Raw genomic sequence first — 13,231 nt, forward strand, 5'->3', positions numbered from 1 at the left:
CTACGCAGGTGAAATGTTTTGTTGAAAAATATCTCCTGACTGAGACACTTTGGACAAATGGTTGGACCACTGGTTACACAGCTAAATCTATGTAACTAATACTATGTTTCTCTGGCAGCCCTGAGGCTCTGGTTGCCCCAGGGTACTAGGTGCAGTGCTAATCTTGGTTCCAGTAAAGGTTGGTACCGGTTTCACTACTCAACCATCATACACACAGTTAGTTGCGTCTCTCCAACCGTGGACCGGGCTGGGTTCGGGTCAAACGGGTCGCCCCGTGGTTGGATCTAAAGGATGCCACCACACCAGGGACCCCCAATCCACTAAAGGCGGGACCTGGGATAGGAGGAGCAGCTACCCAGGGAGTTAGGAGTCACACAAAAAGTTATCAGATAGTGAGGTAACCTTTCACACACACAGACAAACTCAGGGAGTTCTCCAGCAGGAAGCACAGCGAGCAGACGTCTTTCACGGTAGCTCCTGTGGGACATAGGTGAATATTGGTCACTGTGGGGATACCGTGCCAGTTCCCCCGGGGCCAACGCTGTTCAGGGTGTAGAACTTAGGGTGATACAATTCCACATTGTACCATCAGACTCTACCAGACGTAGGGGTTTCATGTCCCTCTGACCACACATTTCCAGAGCCAAGTGGCACCGGGATACCTGGGGCTTAGATCACGGTCAGCCCCAAGAGGATCCACGCTGCTGGCATAGGGAACAGTACTCTACCTAGTACTGAAGGGGATCCTAAGTGCTCCAAGCCACAGGAACTCGCATTAAAAAGTGCAGGAACGAATGGCCCACAGACTATCGTATCGACTCTGACCTCCCCTGGATCTGGGATTGACCGGAGCCCTCGACGGCAGTGATCAGCACCTGGGTGCAGCAATTGAAGTTGTGAGTAAAAACACCTTGAACCCGCAGAAACTGTGTCGGCTTATCCCTTACCGGCATCGCCACCCAGCGCTTTGGCACCAACCGCCATCACCCTACCCTCATCATCCACCCGATGCCCTCTCCGCCCGTGGGGAGCGATACCATCCTTGCTGCCACAACACCTGCCCCGGCAAGGAACCATGCAGCGGCGGCTAATCCCTGGCCTCATACCACAGGTGGCGTCACAACAAACTTTCCCAATTACCACGCTTCCCCTCCATTATTCTGTACGCCTTGAGGGAAACGGAACCGGGAAAAGCCAGCCGTGACATCCCCTGACCTGATCCTAAAATGACCCGGCAACGAGTAGGTTAACCACATGCCCCGTGGGGTGCTAGATTTTCCCAACAAGAGTGATTGTATATACGTAGCTTTAATTATTGGAAAAAAAAACCAACTATTTTCAATGCTCAGATTTTATTGATTTGTAGAATGAGAAAAAATATTTTTTTATTATTTGAGACAATTTCAGAAGATTGCTACTAATCTTGATAAATGATCCACAGAGAAGACAAGCATAGCTTTTGATCACAGCCATACAGTCTGTTCTGACCTAATATATTCAATTCAGATATTTTGAAAGATCCTTGTCCTTACACTTCTGTGGCCAAACATTATTCCTATACAAGAAAGAAACAAATGATATATTAATATAAGCAAAGTGAATAAAGGGCTACATGAGGTTAAAGAAATATGGTTGTTTTTTTCCCATTCATGTTTATTGGTTGTTCGTGGAGTTGCAGGGGAATCCCATGTTATTATTAAATTGTTTTATTTGGCTATAGGGGTACTCCAGAGAGATAATAAATTCTTCTACTGTCCTTGCCCTCATAAACTACAAATAATAAATATTATTATAATTATTATTATAAACTACAAAGATGATATGCACAATGCTGTTCCTGTACCTCTAATTGAGGGTGATGCTGGAGCTGCTCTTTGCTGCTCCCCCTCTGGGACATTACAAGACATATCAGGGGCGTGGCCTACTGTATGCTATTGGTATTATCCAGCTCCTGGTAATGGCTGCTTCCCTGCAGTCTGAGAACAGGGGGCATGGCGTGCTCCATGCTTTAGTAACAGCCAGCCCCCATATTAATAGCTGCTACCCTGCAGTCTGGTCTGAGAACAGGGGGAATGGCCTGCTAAATGCTTTAGTAACATCCACCCCCCATATTAATAGCTGCTTCCCTGCAGTCTGAGAACAGGGGGCATGGGTGCTCCATGCTTTAGTAACAGCCAGCCCCCATATTAATAGCTGCTTCCCTGCAGTCTGGTCTGAGAACAGGGGGAATGGCCTGCTAAATGCTTTAGTAACAGCCAGCCCCCATATTAATAGCTGCTTCCCTGCAGTCTGAGAACAGGGGGCATGGCCTGCTAAATGCTTTAGTAACAGCCAGCCCCCGTATTAATAGCTGCTTCCCTGCAGTCTGAGAACAGGGGGCATGGCCTGCTAAATGCTTTAGTAACAGCCAGCCCCCATATTAATAGCTGCTTCCCTGCAGTCTGAGAACAGTGGGAATGGCCTGCTCCATGCTTTAGTAACAGCCAGCCCCCATATTAATAGCTGCTTCCCTGCAGTCTGAGAACAGGGGGAATGGCCTGCTCCATGCTTTAGTAACAGCCAGCCCCCATATTAATAGCTGCTTCCCTGCAGTCTGAGAACAGGGGGCATGGCGAGCTCCATGCTTTAGTAACAGCCAGCCCCCATATTAATAGCTGCTTCCCTGCAGTCTGAGAACAGGGGGCATGGCCTGCTAAATGCTTTAGTAACAGCCAGCCCCTGTATTAATAGCTGCTTCCCTGCAGTTTGAGAACAGGGGCATGGCCTTGCTTTTTTTTATCAGCTTTTATTCTCGTATAAATCCCCAATTCATAATGATCAGTGTTTTTTTCCTTGGTATTAATAAGGGTGCAGGTTGGAGTAGACACTCCTGATTCATTAGGAGGCACGTATCTCTTAATGAATTAAGAGAGTTTGACAAGTGACATGTGCCTCTATGTACCATTCCAGAGATCCTACTCCAGTCTTACTTCAGTAATATTTCTTGCCCTATTAACCCCTGTCCTCATCAATGGTCACTTTGTTATTTGTTCTTGTGAAGATGTAATTTACCCTCTCACTGTATATGCTGTGATACTATGTCATGATATGTATATTTTCCTGGTTGTATTAGTTGTAATTCATGTATTTCCTTGGGGGAGCTACTGGTCTCAATGTGTCTCTCTCATACAATTGTAATCTTGGCATCTAATGTGATTATGTAAATAGCCTGTCCTCTTCTTTCCAGAGTAGTGTATCTAATCTGTAATTGCATTGGCCAGTGAAGGAATAGTCATTGTTCTGCACAGCAGGGGATCCCTTCATCTACTGTGGCTGGCAGACATACTGGAGCCCTGTGATGGACAAAACCATTGATGATAGGATGTGTAACCCCCACCCCCTGAACATGGTGGGCTGGTCAAGGAGCACAGACAATGCATTTCCCTTTTTGTAACTTCAGAGTGAGCTGAAACTTGAAGAGAGCAGGAGCCCCAGCCTGGGTGGCTGTGGACACGGACGGAGCTAGGCCTGTGTGGCGGCCCGTGGGATTGTGTGGAACTCTTTGGACTACTGTAAGGACGATTGCTTTGTTATCCGGTCCGAGGATTGTCGGGAAGGGCCCCCGAATCTGTTTTACGTGGACTTATCGTGTGCTGTTCTTGTATTCCTGTTAATAAACCTGTTGGATCGTCCCTCGGCCTCGTCCATCCTTTGCTCTGTTGTACACCCCCGTCACAGTTCTACTGCCCTATTATCTCTATTTCCAAATATTATTATAACAATGGACAGTGCAGAAAGAATACTGTAGCAGAAGGAAACTAACCAAAACTGTCACTGAAGGAGGAGTGCCAGCACCCCACACAACAGCAAGTAATGAGATCTGTGAGCTGCGCATTAGAAAACTTCTCGTACTATCCCTTGCCGGAGCTCAGAAACTTACTACAATAAAGGGTCATTATTGAGATCACTATATAATGCTATGCAGGTGGCTCTTAACACCTTTCAGTTGCTGTCAGTTTTACTTTGTATGTAATAGTTTTTTTCCTGCCCATCTTCCTAAAGCCATAACTCTTCCATTTTTCCATGGACAAAGCGACAAGTTGTCATTTTTAATAACTCTCTTTATTTTACTATAAACTTTACTGGCAAGGGGAAAGAAAATTCAGTGTTGTGAAGTGGTGGAAAAAAAAACAATTCTACTATGGGTTTTGCTTCATTTTGCATTAAAAATGACCAGACAACATGATTCATCATGTCAGTCCAATTATGACAATAATTAACAACAAAGGTCTGAATTCAATATTCACTGTTCATAAAATTCAAAACAACATTTGAGGAACAAAAATTGTCCACAAAAAAAAATATTTTTTTAGATTAGGATTAGGGATTATTTACTGACCGAAACACTATTGGGATCCATGCGCCACATATGGGATCAGTTTGCCATAATTATAGAGGTATTTAAGACCCATTCCCTCTACCCTGCACACACGCCCCCTGAGGAAGAATACTGGAAACGTACGTCGGGGTAGAGGGACGATATAGCACATGCACTTTTGGTAATTGCTATTGCTTTTAAGCACTTTAGCACCTTATTTCCTTCAGCCAATTAATTTGTTATATACTGCTGAATAGCTGAACACTCTGCCATATTTTGCTGTTTGTCTTTATTGGAGACCCTGTAGCTAATAGCTTGTATATGTATATATACTTGTAAGCACGTTAGCACCTTATCTCCTTCAGCCAATTAATTTGCTATATACAGCTGAATAGCTGAACACTCTGCCGTATTTTGCTGTTTGTCTTTATTGGAGACCCTGTAGCTATATGTTTAAAGGATTCTTGGCTGATTGGTTTCTTCCTTTTCTTATAGTTTTCATGCGACTCAGTATAAAAGTTTGCATATTGCACTTTGTGTATTGAGTCTCCCTGGTCATTACCGTGTCTATATTTATAGATCCTCTTTGAATTAGGTTTTTGCCTTTCACTTTTTCATGTGACTTTATTTATAAGTAAGCACATTGCACTTTGCGTTTTATTTTGGTTTATTTAGTGATTGTTTCACTCCTAATTTTATATATATTTTTTTGAGCATATAACTTAATGCACTTTGTTTATTCGTAATTTTTACACGATTCATACACTTTTTTTACCTTGAATATAAGTGTCATTACTTATAAAAGTCACACATATATATGTATCCTGTCCACTGGTTTATAAAATTAAAAAAGTAGCAATTTATATTTTTTCACTTTTATATGAAATATTTTTGTGTATACAATTTAAAACAAATAAAAAATTTTTTTCTTTTTCCAACGCATGAAAACTCTAAGAAAAATATTTACCTTTTACATGAAGTTTTAGAATATACTGTTTTATGTGATTTAAACTTAATTTTGATAAACAGTTCGGCTTTGTATATATTCTGGTGCACTTTTTATTGTTATTTTACTGCTTATATATCGTCCCTCATGTTGAAGCATCATTACTATTATTATTATTATTGATTTTAACATAGATATGCATATTTTTACCAATTACTTTAGAAATAAAACTTATTGAAATCACTGTTTTTTTTGTGGACAATTTTTGTTCCTCAAATATTATTTTCAATTATGACAATATCAAACTTCTGACGTTGATTGTTTTTTTTTTAAAAAAATTATTGTGTTGGTGAAACACAATCCAAAAAAATTTGAAAAAAGACTCCAATTTAGTTTTTGTCATTATTTTTGTCTTATTTTTTTCATCACTTGAACATCGCACTGTGGGAATGGGATCAGTTCCTTCTATTGGTGACTTCAGGCAGCCATAATGATATAATTTATAACTATGTCCACTAGTTGCCGGTCATATGGGAAACTCAGGAACGTTACGATCATGACCACAAAGAATAGTGGGCCCGCCAAAGCCTATTTTAGCTGGATTGTCATTCAAAGATGTATACTTTGCTGAAGTAGCACAGAGATAAAGAAACTCTTAGCACTGCAATACATGCTGCCGGCACACCCCATGATTGTGGATAATAAACTAGGATGAGGAAGGGGACAGGATGGGGAACAATATTACTAAAGGGGGCTCAGGATGCAGGACATTATACCAGGAAGGGGCCAATAATAGAATACATTTTACAAAGAATGTGGACATTATACCAGGAAGGGCCCCAGGATGTACTGCCTCTGCTTAGTGGCATGTGTGCCATGCCTGCAGCAGTCAAACCGCTTGGATCCGGGGTCTGCTGTGGTTCAAGGGTTTCTGGACCAAGAGGCTTACGGCAACTCAAATGTAAAGGGGACTATTTACAGGGGATAATAGTTTGTGATGCCACCCGTGATTCGCAGTAAGGGGAGTACCCAAGGGAGATGGAGTGGGGCAGCCAGATGACGTTTCCCTCCATGGGTAGGGGAGACCCCAGGACTCTGGATGGTGGTGTACAGGGGAGTGCAGGGCAAGGTGATAGCAGGGGATGACCATGTACTCACTCAGAAAGCGTTGATGATAAAAAGCAGACTCTGACAACAAGATAAACCAAGTCTCTGGATGCCGCTGCCCTCTTGGGGGAGCCCGTCCGGGTATCCGTCCCCTACAGTACTGCCTGATGGTCTGGAGCTTGCCTCCATTCCCAAATTTAGGTGTTCAGTTGGCCCGTAGGCATAAAGCTTTACGGGCCCCGCTCCCTACTATTGGTAGAGGAGCTTTGCTCTCAAGGGCTCAAGCTTGGGATTTCAGTGGGCTGCTTGGGTTGGAAAGCCCTATCCCCCTCGTTGAGCTAGTGCCCCTGATCTCTGAGCTTCATGGGGACAGTCCATAAAGTCACTATTCTCCGTAGGTTAATTGACGAGTTGCTTGAAGCTACTCCCCAACCTAGGATCCAGTACCCCGCCATGCTTCAGTCCCGGACCGGTTATTAGACTCAGATGCCTACTGTCCTCCAAGATCAGGTCCAGGCACCCAACCTCAATACCCTGCAACCGGGTCTCCGACTCCTCCGGCCCAGACCAACATCTGCGACCCAACCTCTCTCTCCCCGGGAGCTCCAACTCCCAGCTTCTCACTCTTTGGGAGCTACTACTTCACTTCCTGTCAGCTCTACTCTGCTCTGCTCTACTCTCCACTTCCTACCTCACTGTCTTCCCGCCTTCCACCAATCTGCCTGACCCCTAGGTGGACGGCCCTATTCCAGCTCAGCAGCCCACTGGTGTGTCTGGCAGGGTGTGGTTGAGATTTTGGATGCTGATGGAGGCAGTACTATAGGTTGGGAAACCAGAACCATAGAGGGTTGAGCCCTGCACTAAAGGGCAGCAAGTGCAGCACCCTGTGACGCCCTGAATAGTCCAGGCGCGTCAGACATGCACTTATATTCACTGTGCCAGAAATTAGTTGCATTTCTGTGGTAGAAAATGTTGACAGATTGTATGAGTTAGAGAGTGGGTGTAACCACAGCCCCACACCGACTCCTCACAGCGCCACCTATTGCAGCTCCAAAATGGAGGGAGAACACCAAAAGTGGCAACATTTTTTGTGTTGTGCAAAAGTTTTTCAAGATTTCAAAGATTTCAAGTTTTGTAGCGTAAGAGCTTTGATGATTTGGGTCTATATCTACAAATCAATGGAAATGCCAATCCTTAGTTTCTGCAGGTACACTTTTATGGCTTGCTTGATTAAGATTTTGAAAATCCCCATGACATCTCAATTATAGGGAGAAGTATAAATTAACTTCAATCCATTTCTCTCCCAGCCATGTGAGGATTGCTATATGGCAAGAGTAATATGTAGAGTATGCAGAAAGTGCCTACACTTCTGTAACATGACTGAGATAAGACCTACCAGGCAGTAAATCCGTAGGTTTTTGCAATTTGGACAGCACATTTGGCATCATCATCTAGATTGTCGTCGAGTAAGTCTACACAAAAGAACACAACATTAGGTGTAAAAATTGATATATAGTGCTAAAGGGGTGGTCCACTACTTGGGCAACCCCCTGTTAAATCCTTTATTTCCATTTAAAGAAAAAAACAGATATCTCTTAATACCCCTTTCAAGCCAATTCCATTCCAATGACATTGGAGCAGGGTCTCCCTGCACTCGCATGGCAATGTTATGCAGCAAAGGCATCACAGGCAATCAGCAGCTGATGATCGGCTGCAGCGCTCACACTTCCCTTGGACATGTGAGTTTCATCCAAGTTTTGTTTGAGAGAAGTGTGAGAGAATCAACCTACCAGCAGCCTCTGTTTAACTGGAGCGCTCACATGGTTTAACAATGTCAAGCAAATGCAGGGAGGACTGGGGCTGACATTGCTGGAACACAGTTTTTAATCCCATGATGTCATAGACCTAATGGAAAACAGAAGGATTATCTGGGTAGAAGGGCAAAATGAGCAATTGTAAGTACACCGTGCTATATAATATGATGATAACAATTTATTAAGGGGATAAACCGTTTGATGGGAGTGCTTCTTTAAGATACAAAGGATGGGCATTTTTGGTCAACTATCCTTACTGGAAGCTTCATATACAACAAGGATTTGTAATAGTATGGAGATAAATCTTACCAGCACATTTCATTTTGCAAAGATTTTGAGTTTTGGTTTTACAGTCATCACAGAACATTAAAGAATTAATCCAGAATGCACCATAGCTATAATTGTTTTGTATATCAACTTTATTGAATCCACTGCCTTGGTCAAGTATGCACATGACTGAAAGAAGAAAATGAAAAACATGGAAATAGACTAAAATTACTTTATAATTAACAACACTGAAGTTAAAACTGATAGATAATAATAATAATAATAATATACATAGAAAGGGTAGAAAAAGGTTGTGAGATAGATAAAAAGTGCATTCTCATAGACCTCAAAAAGACTAATGCCTGCTTTACACGAGACGACCGATTGTGCGATTTCATGATCGATTGTACCCGCCCCCGTCGTTTGTGCGTCACGGGCATATCGCTGCCCGTGTCACACAAACTCGTTTAACCTCCGTCACACACACTTACCTTCCGGACGACCTCGCTGTGGGCGACGAACATCCACTTCCTGAAGTGGGAGGGACGTTCGGCGTCATGCGGCAGCCAGCCAATAGATGCGGAGGGGCAGAGATGAGCGGGATGTAAACATCCCGCCCACCTCCTTTCTTCCACATAGCCGGCGGGAGCCGCGGGACGCAGGTAAGCTGTGTTAATCGTTACCGTGGTGTCACATGGAGCAACGTGTGATGCCACGGAAACGATGAACAATGGCACCATTTTAATTAAACAATTTTAGGAAACCTAGCGACGAGTACACGACTCACGATTTGTGAGCGATACTGCGTCGCTAGGAGGTGTCACACGAGACGACATCGCGTACGATGCCGGATGTGTGTCACGAAAACCATGACCCCGACGATGCATCGCACGATCGGTCGTCTCGTGTAAAGCCTGCATAAGAATTGTTTGAGGAAAATGATGTTTCTAAGGCCTCCTTCACACGTCAGTGATTCTGGTACATATGGTGCCTTTTTCATACATACTGGATTCACGGACATATGCAGACCAATTAAAATCAATCAATGTTTTCACAAGGACTGTGTGTCTGTATGGAGCACATGTGTGTCAGTGTGTTTCTCACAGAGACAAATCAGTTTTTCTCCCGCAGCACTGATGTCATACCTCCGTCTCCTGTCATTGTATATTCACTGCACCGCAGACCTGGAAACAAGTGTAACCGCAGCAGCGGGGACAAGTGAGTAAAAAGTTCCTGATGTCCATGTGCTATCACGGATAGCATACGGAGAACACATGTGTGTCAAAGTAACGTCACAGGAAGGGCCATAAGCACCTTCAACACATCCATGAAAAACTTGTGTATTTTCCACGGCTGTGTGAAAGAGGCCGAAAAATGCGAGGAAGAATAAACTTCACATTCACAAATATAATGTAGCAAATCTGCTAAGACTTTGTCTAATCTGGATAAACCTACTCTAATAGATTTAATGAGGTAAGATGGGCATCTCCATGGAATCTAGTGGACTTGGTACATATGCTAATCTTTCTGAAAAAACTCAGGATGTGAAAAACTACACATTGGCCTGGAATGCCTACAGGGACCTGATGTGGCTACCAGCTCGACTTCCACAACATAGAAGATTGCGGGCTCACTGGGGTTTCCATCGAGTGTCTTCCAATAAATTATTCCATAAATAAAGGGAAAGGGTTATAGGTTGTGTGGAAGATCTGTTCCTTTTGGAGGAACCATGTTATCAGACCTTTCCAGAAATGCCTGAAATATGCAACTTAGCTGCCTCCCCTTTTCTTTCATATAACCAAGTTGTGTTTTGAGGGTTTTTTTAACAAAGGTTCCAAAATATAATAAGCGCTCACAAATCTAATGAATTAGAAACCGTGATAGAAGTGGAAGGAGAGAAAGAAACATTTGACAGCTCACATCTATGATAAACTAAGGTCCGGTCTTTTAGTGGCTTGGATGGATAAACTATTCGAAGGTTGATAAGAAGTGTTTCCAGTCACAGAGGGATAGTAAAAGAAACAAAAAGGTCTATGTAGATTACGGATAGTAAAAAGAATGAACAGGTCTATGTAGATTACGGATAGTAAAATGAAAAGGTCTGTGGTAAGTGGATTACGTAGGGTAGTAAAATATGTGAGATGGAGGGAATTCTACTTCCTTCAAGCTCAATCTTAGGGCTCATGCAGTTGAGCATATAAATTGGACATGTGCTCTTATTATTCAATAGGGATGTTCTAATGAACAATTTTAGTCTTGGCCTGACGTCTGTGAGAAGTAAATGGCAGCATGCACTATTTTCCAGATGAGACACACCCATTCGAGTCTATGAATGCGTAGAAAAAAAATCAGATCCTACACATAAAATCTGAACGGCATTCAACTTTTACTGATATTTTTCTATTATAAACCTAGGAAACTGTATTTGATCATGTACATTTTTAATTTAGGTGTGTGAAAACGGATGGACGCAGAAAAAAAAACAACCAATGGATGAAAATCAGATTAAAATTACGAGGATGAAACTCGGCTGATTAAATCATCACTGTATGAATATTTTTTATATACTGGTCTGCAGCCGGTCATAGGGCAATTTATGACTTTCATGTGACCCATCACCCTAAAGTTCCTGACAGGAAAACAGCATGTTCCAAGTGTCAGCAGAAAAAAGCAGACAGGACATATAGGTCAGGATTCATCAAAGTGTGTACATATAATATACCCTAAACTGAACCTATCAGCAGTTTTTTCTACCAAATAACCAACCAAATCTATGCTACTTAGCCATAATCCAGAATCAATCCATGCCATCGTTTTTGTAATCTTTCTTTGCATTTTAATTCCATTCAGTTTTATGCTAATGAGACACAAGTGCAGGGGGTTGGCTCTCTACTTACAGCTCCCTGTCTTCTTTCCAATTTTCCCTGTAGCATCCTTTACTTTTTGTTTGATTGGTCACTTTTTTCTGATTACCCACCTCCCCCTTCAGAACTCTCGCGCAGGTGCCATCATTCTTGGCAGTGGTGCTTATGCAGCAAAGTCCTAATCATGCAGCAAGGTCTGGGTAATGGATCAGTGCATGCGCCATCTCCTCTTAAAAGACGGTTAGACCAGGGAGCGAGAGGAGCAAGGTCACTCAATTAAGAGTAACCTATCTCTTTTAGGGAGCAAAAGTTAGAGGAAAAATAGAAAGAAGATGGGAGAGCTATATGTGCATGACCAAGCTCTCCGCACTTGCAACTCATTAGCATAAAATTTAAATATAGGATTACTTTAGAATACAAGGAAGGACTGCAAAAAGACAACTATGGATTAATTCTGGGTCTCAGTGACCTAACAAAGATGTGTTTGGTTTGTGGTAGTAAAACCTTGTGACAAGTTCCCTTTTGTGACTCGCAATATTTTTCTGCAACTTGGAAGTTCTGTAAAAATATTGCGAATTTTTTAGTTTACACAACAGTCCTAGCCATCTCTATCAATATAAGTGGAGCATAGGTGGAAGGGGAAATGTTAACAGTCGGCCATCAAAGTCTGGATATGTTACCCCACTTTGGTGACTTGACTTACTCCAGAAATGTACTCCAGTCTTAGACCAATTAACAGATGCACCCAACTCATTATGTGCCGTGTTCTTAAGGAATTAGGTCCATTGTACTCCAGCCAACCCCTTCATTAAGACTTGTGTGAGAAACGCCTGTCTTAATGAATCAGTCTCATTGTATTTAGTCATTCAATTCTATAACTACCTTCTGGAAAGACGTTATAAAATTGGTAGAAGCCAACTGGCAAAATCCCTATGAGTGACTTTTTCATGACGTCTCCTGTTGGAAATGTAACAGATCTGGTTCAAGTATTGTTACTGGTGGCCAAAAGGTGTCTTAGTTCTAACCATCAAATATTGCCAGTCCAAAAAATAAAATATTATTAAACATGGAAGACATTGACATAAAAATGCTCATACCATTTTGAGGTCTTATCAATAAGATAGCACCGGATTCCACAATGATGTCCAAACAATCTTGACACTCTGGATAAGTGGTATTTATTGTACATGTTATCTCTTTATAAACATTTATTTATGCTTAAATGGGATCAGTGAACTACATTATTTGTCAAAATGACACATGTTTCTTGATGTATATGGAGAAACTGAATAGAAAAGTTTCTGAAGGAAAAAAGTTAACACAAGTCCCTACTTTTCACTTGGATACCTGGAGATTACTGCTTTTTGTGATGGATAGATTATTAAATGGATTAATAGATAACAGAGAAATACATAGACAAATAACATAAGACAGATAAATTGATCTTTGTGATGATGACAGATAAATAGATAGAATGTCTAGACCAATAAAGCACAATATACATTATATAAAAGATATGCTTACGATTTTTAATCACATTCTCATCCTGGGTATTTTTTTTGATTGCTGTTATCCAGCTGCAGTAGTTTACTGCCCAACTTATGTCAGCGACAGCTGCGAAGATGAGGACAATTATGATCTTCATGTTGAAGTGTTGTGGGGACAGATCTGCAGGGTTCATATTTATAGTCATTGCAATGTTTCCACACAATCCCTACAGGTAAAGCCCTGGGGCACAGGCTGGGTACACATCATTGTTTGAGGTTTTTGGCAGAGAACTAATCAAACAGTTTGTCCCTTTCCGAAAATCTGCAGCTTGTAGTCAAATAACAAACTGCTGTTCATTTATGATCCCCAGGTCCAGCACTGAGTCTCT

The 13,231-nt window shown here is 42.1% G+C and overlaps 1 protein-coding gene across 1 annotated transcript; it reads right to left on the bottom strand.

Annotated features, from left to right (window-relative positions):
• Positions 1 to 1,335: 1,335 nt before the first annotated feature.
• On the bottom strand, positions 1,336 to 13,000 carry LOC142312780 (lysozyme C-like). The gene is made up of 4 exons (XM_075351768.1): positions 12,880 to 13,000; positions 8,534 to 8,680; positions 7,807 to 7,882; positions 1,336 to 1,555 (listed from the first exon to the last, which is right to left on the bottom strand). Exons 1-4 carry the CDS (start codon positions 12,998 to 13,000, stop codon positions 1,498 to 1,500), a joined length of 402 nt encoding a protein of 133 aa, XP_075207883.1. The 3' UTR covers positions 1,336 to 1,497.
• Between the last annotated feature and the right edge of the window lie 231 nt (positions 13,001 to 13,231).

Source organism: Anomaloglossus baeobatrachus, chromosome 5 (assembly GCF_048569485.1).
Source record: "Anomaloglossus baeobatrachus isolate aAnoBae1 chromosome 5, aAnoBae1.hap1, whole genome shotgun sequence".
In the NCBI taxonomy this organism is placed as follows: domain Eukaryota; kingdom Metazoa; phylum Chordata; class Amphibia; order Anura; family Aromobatidae; genus Anomaloglossus; species Anomaloglossus baeobatrachus.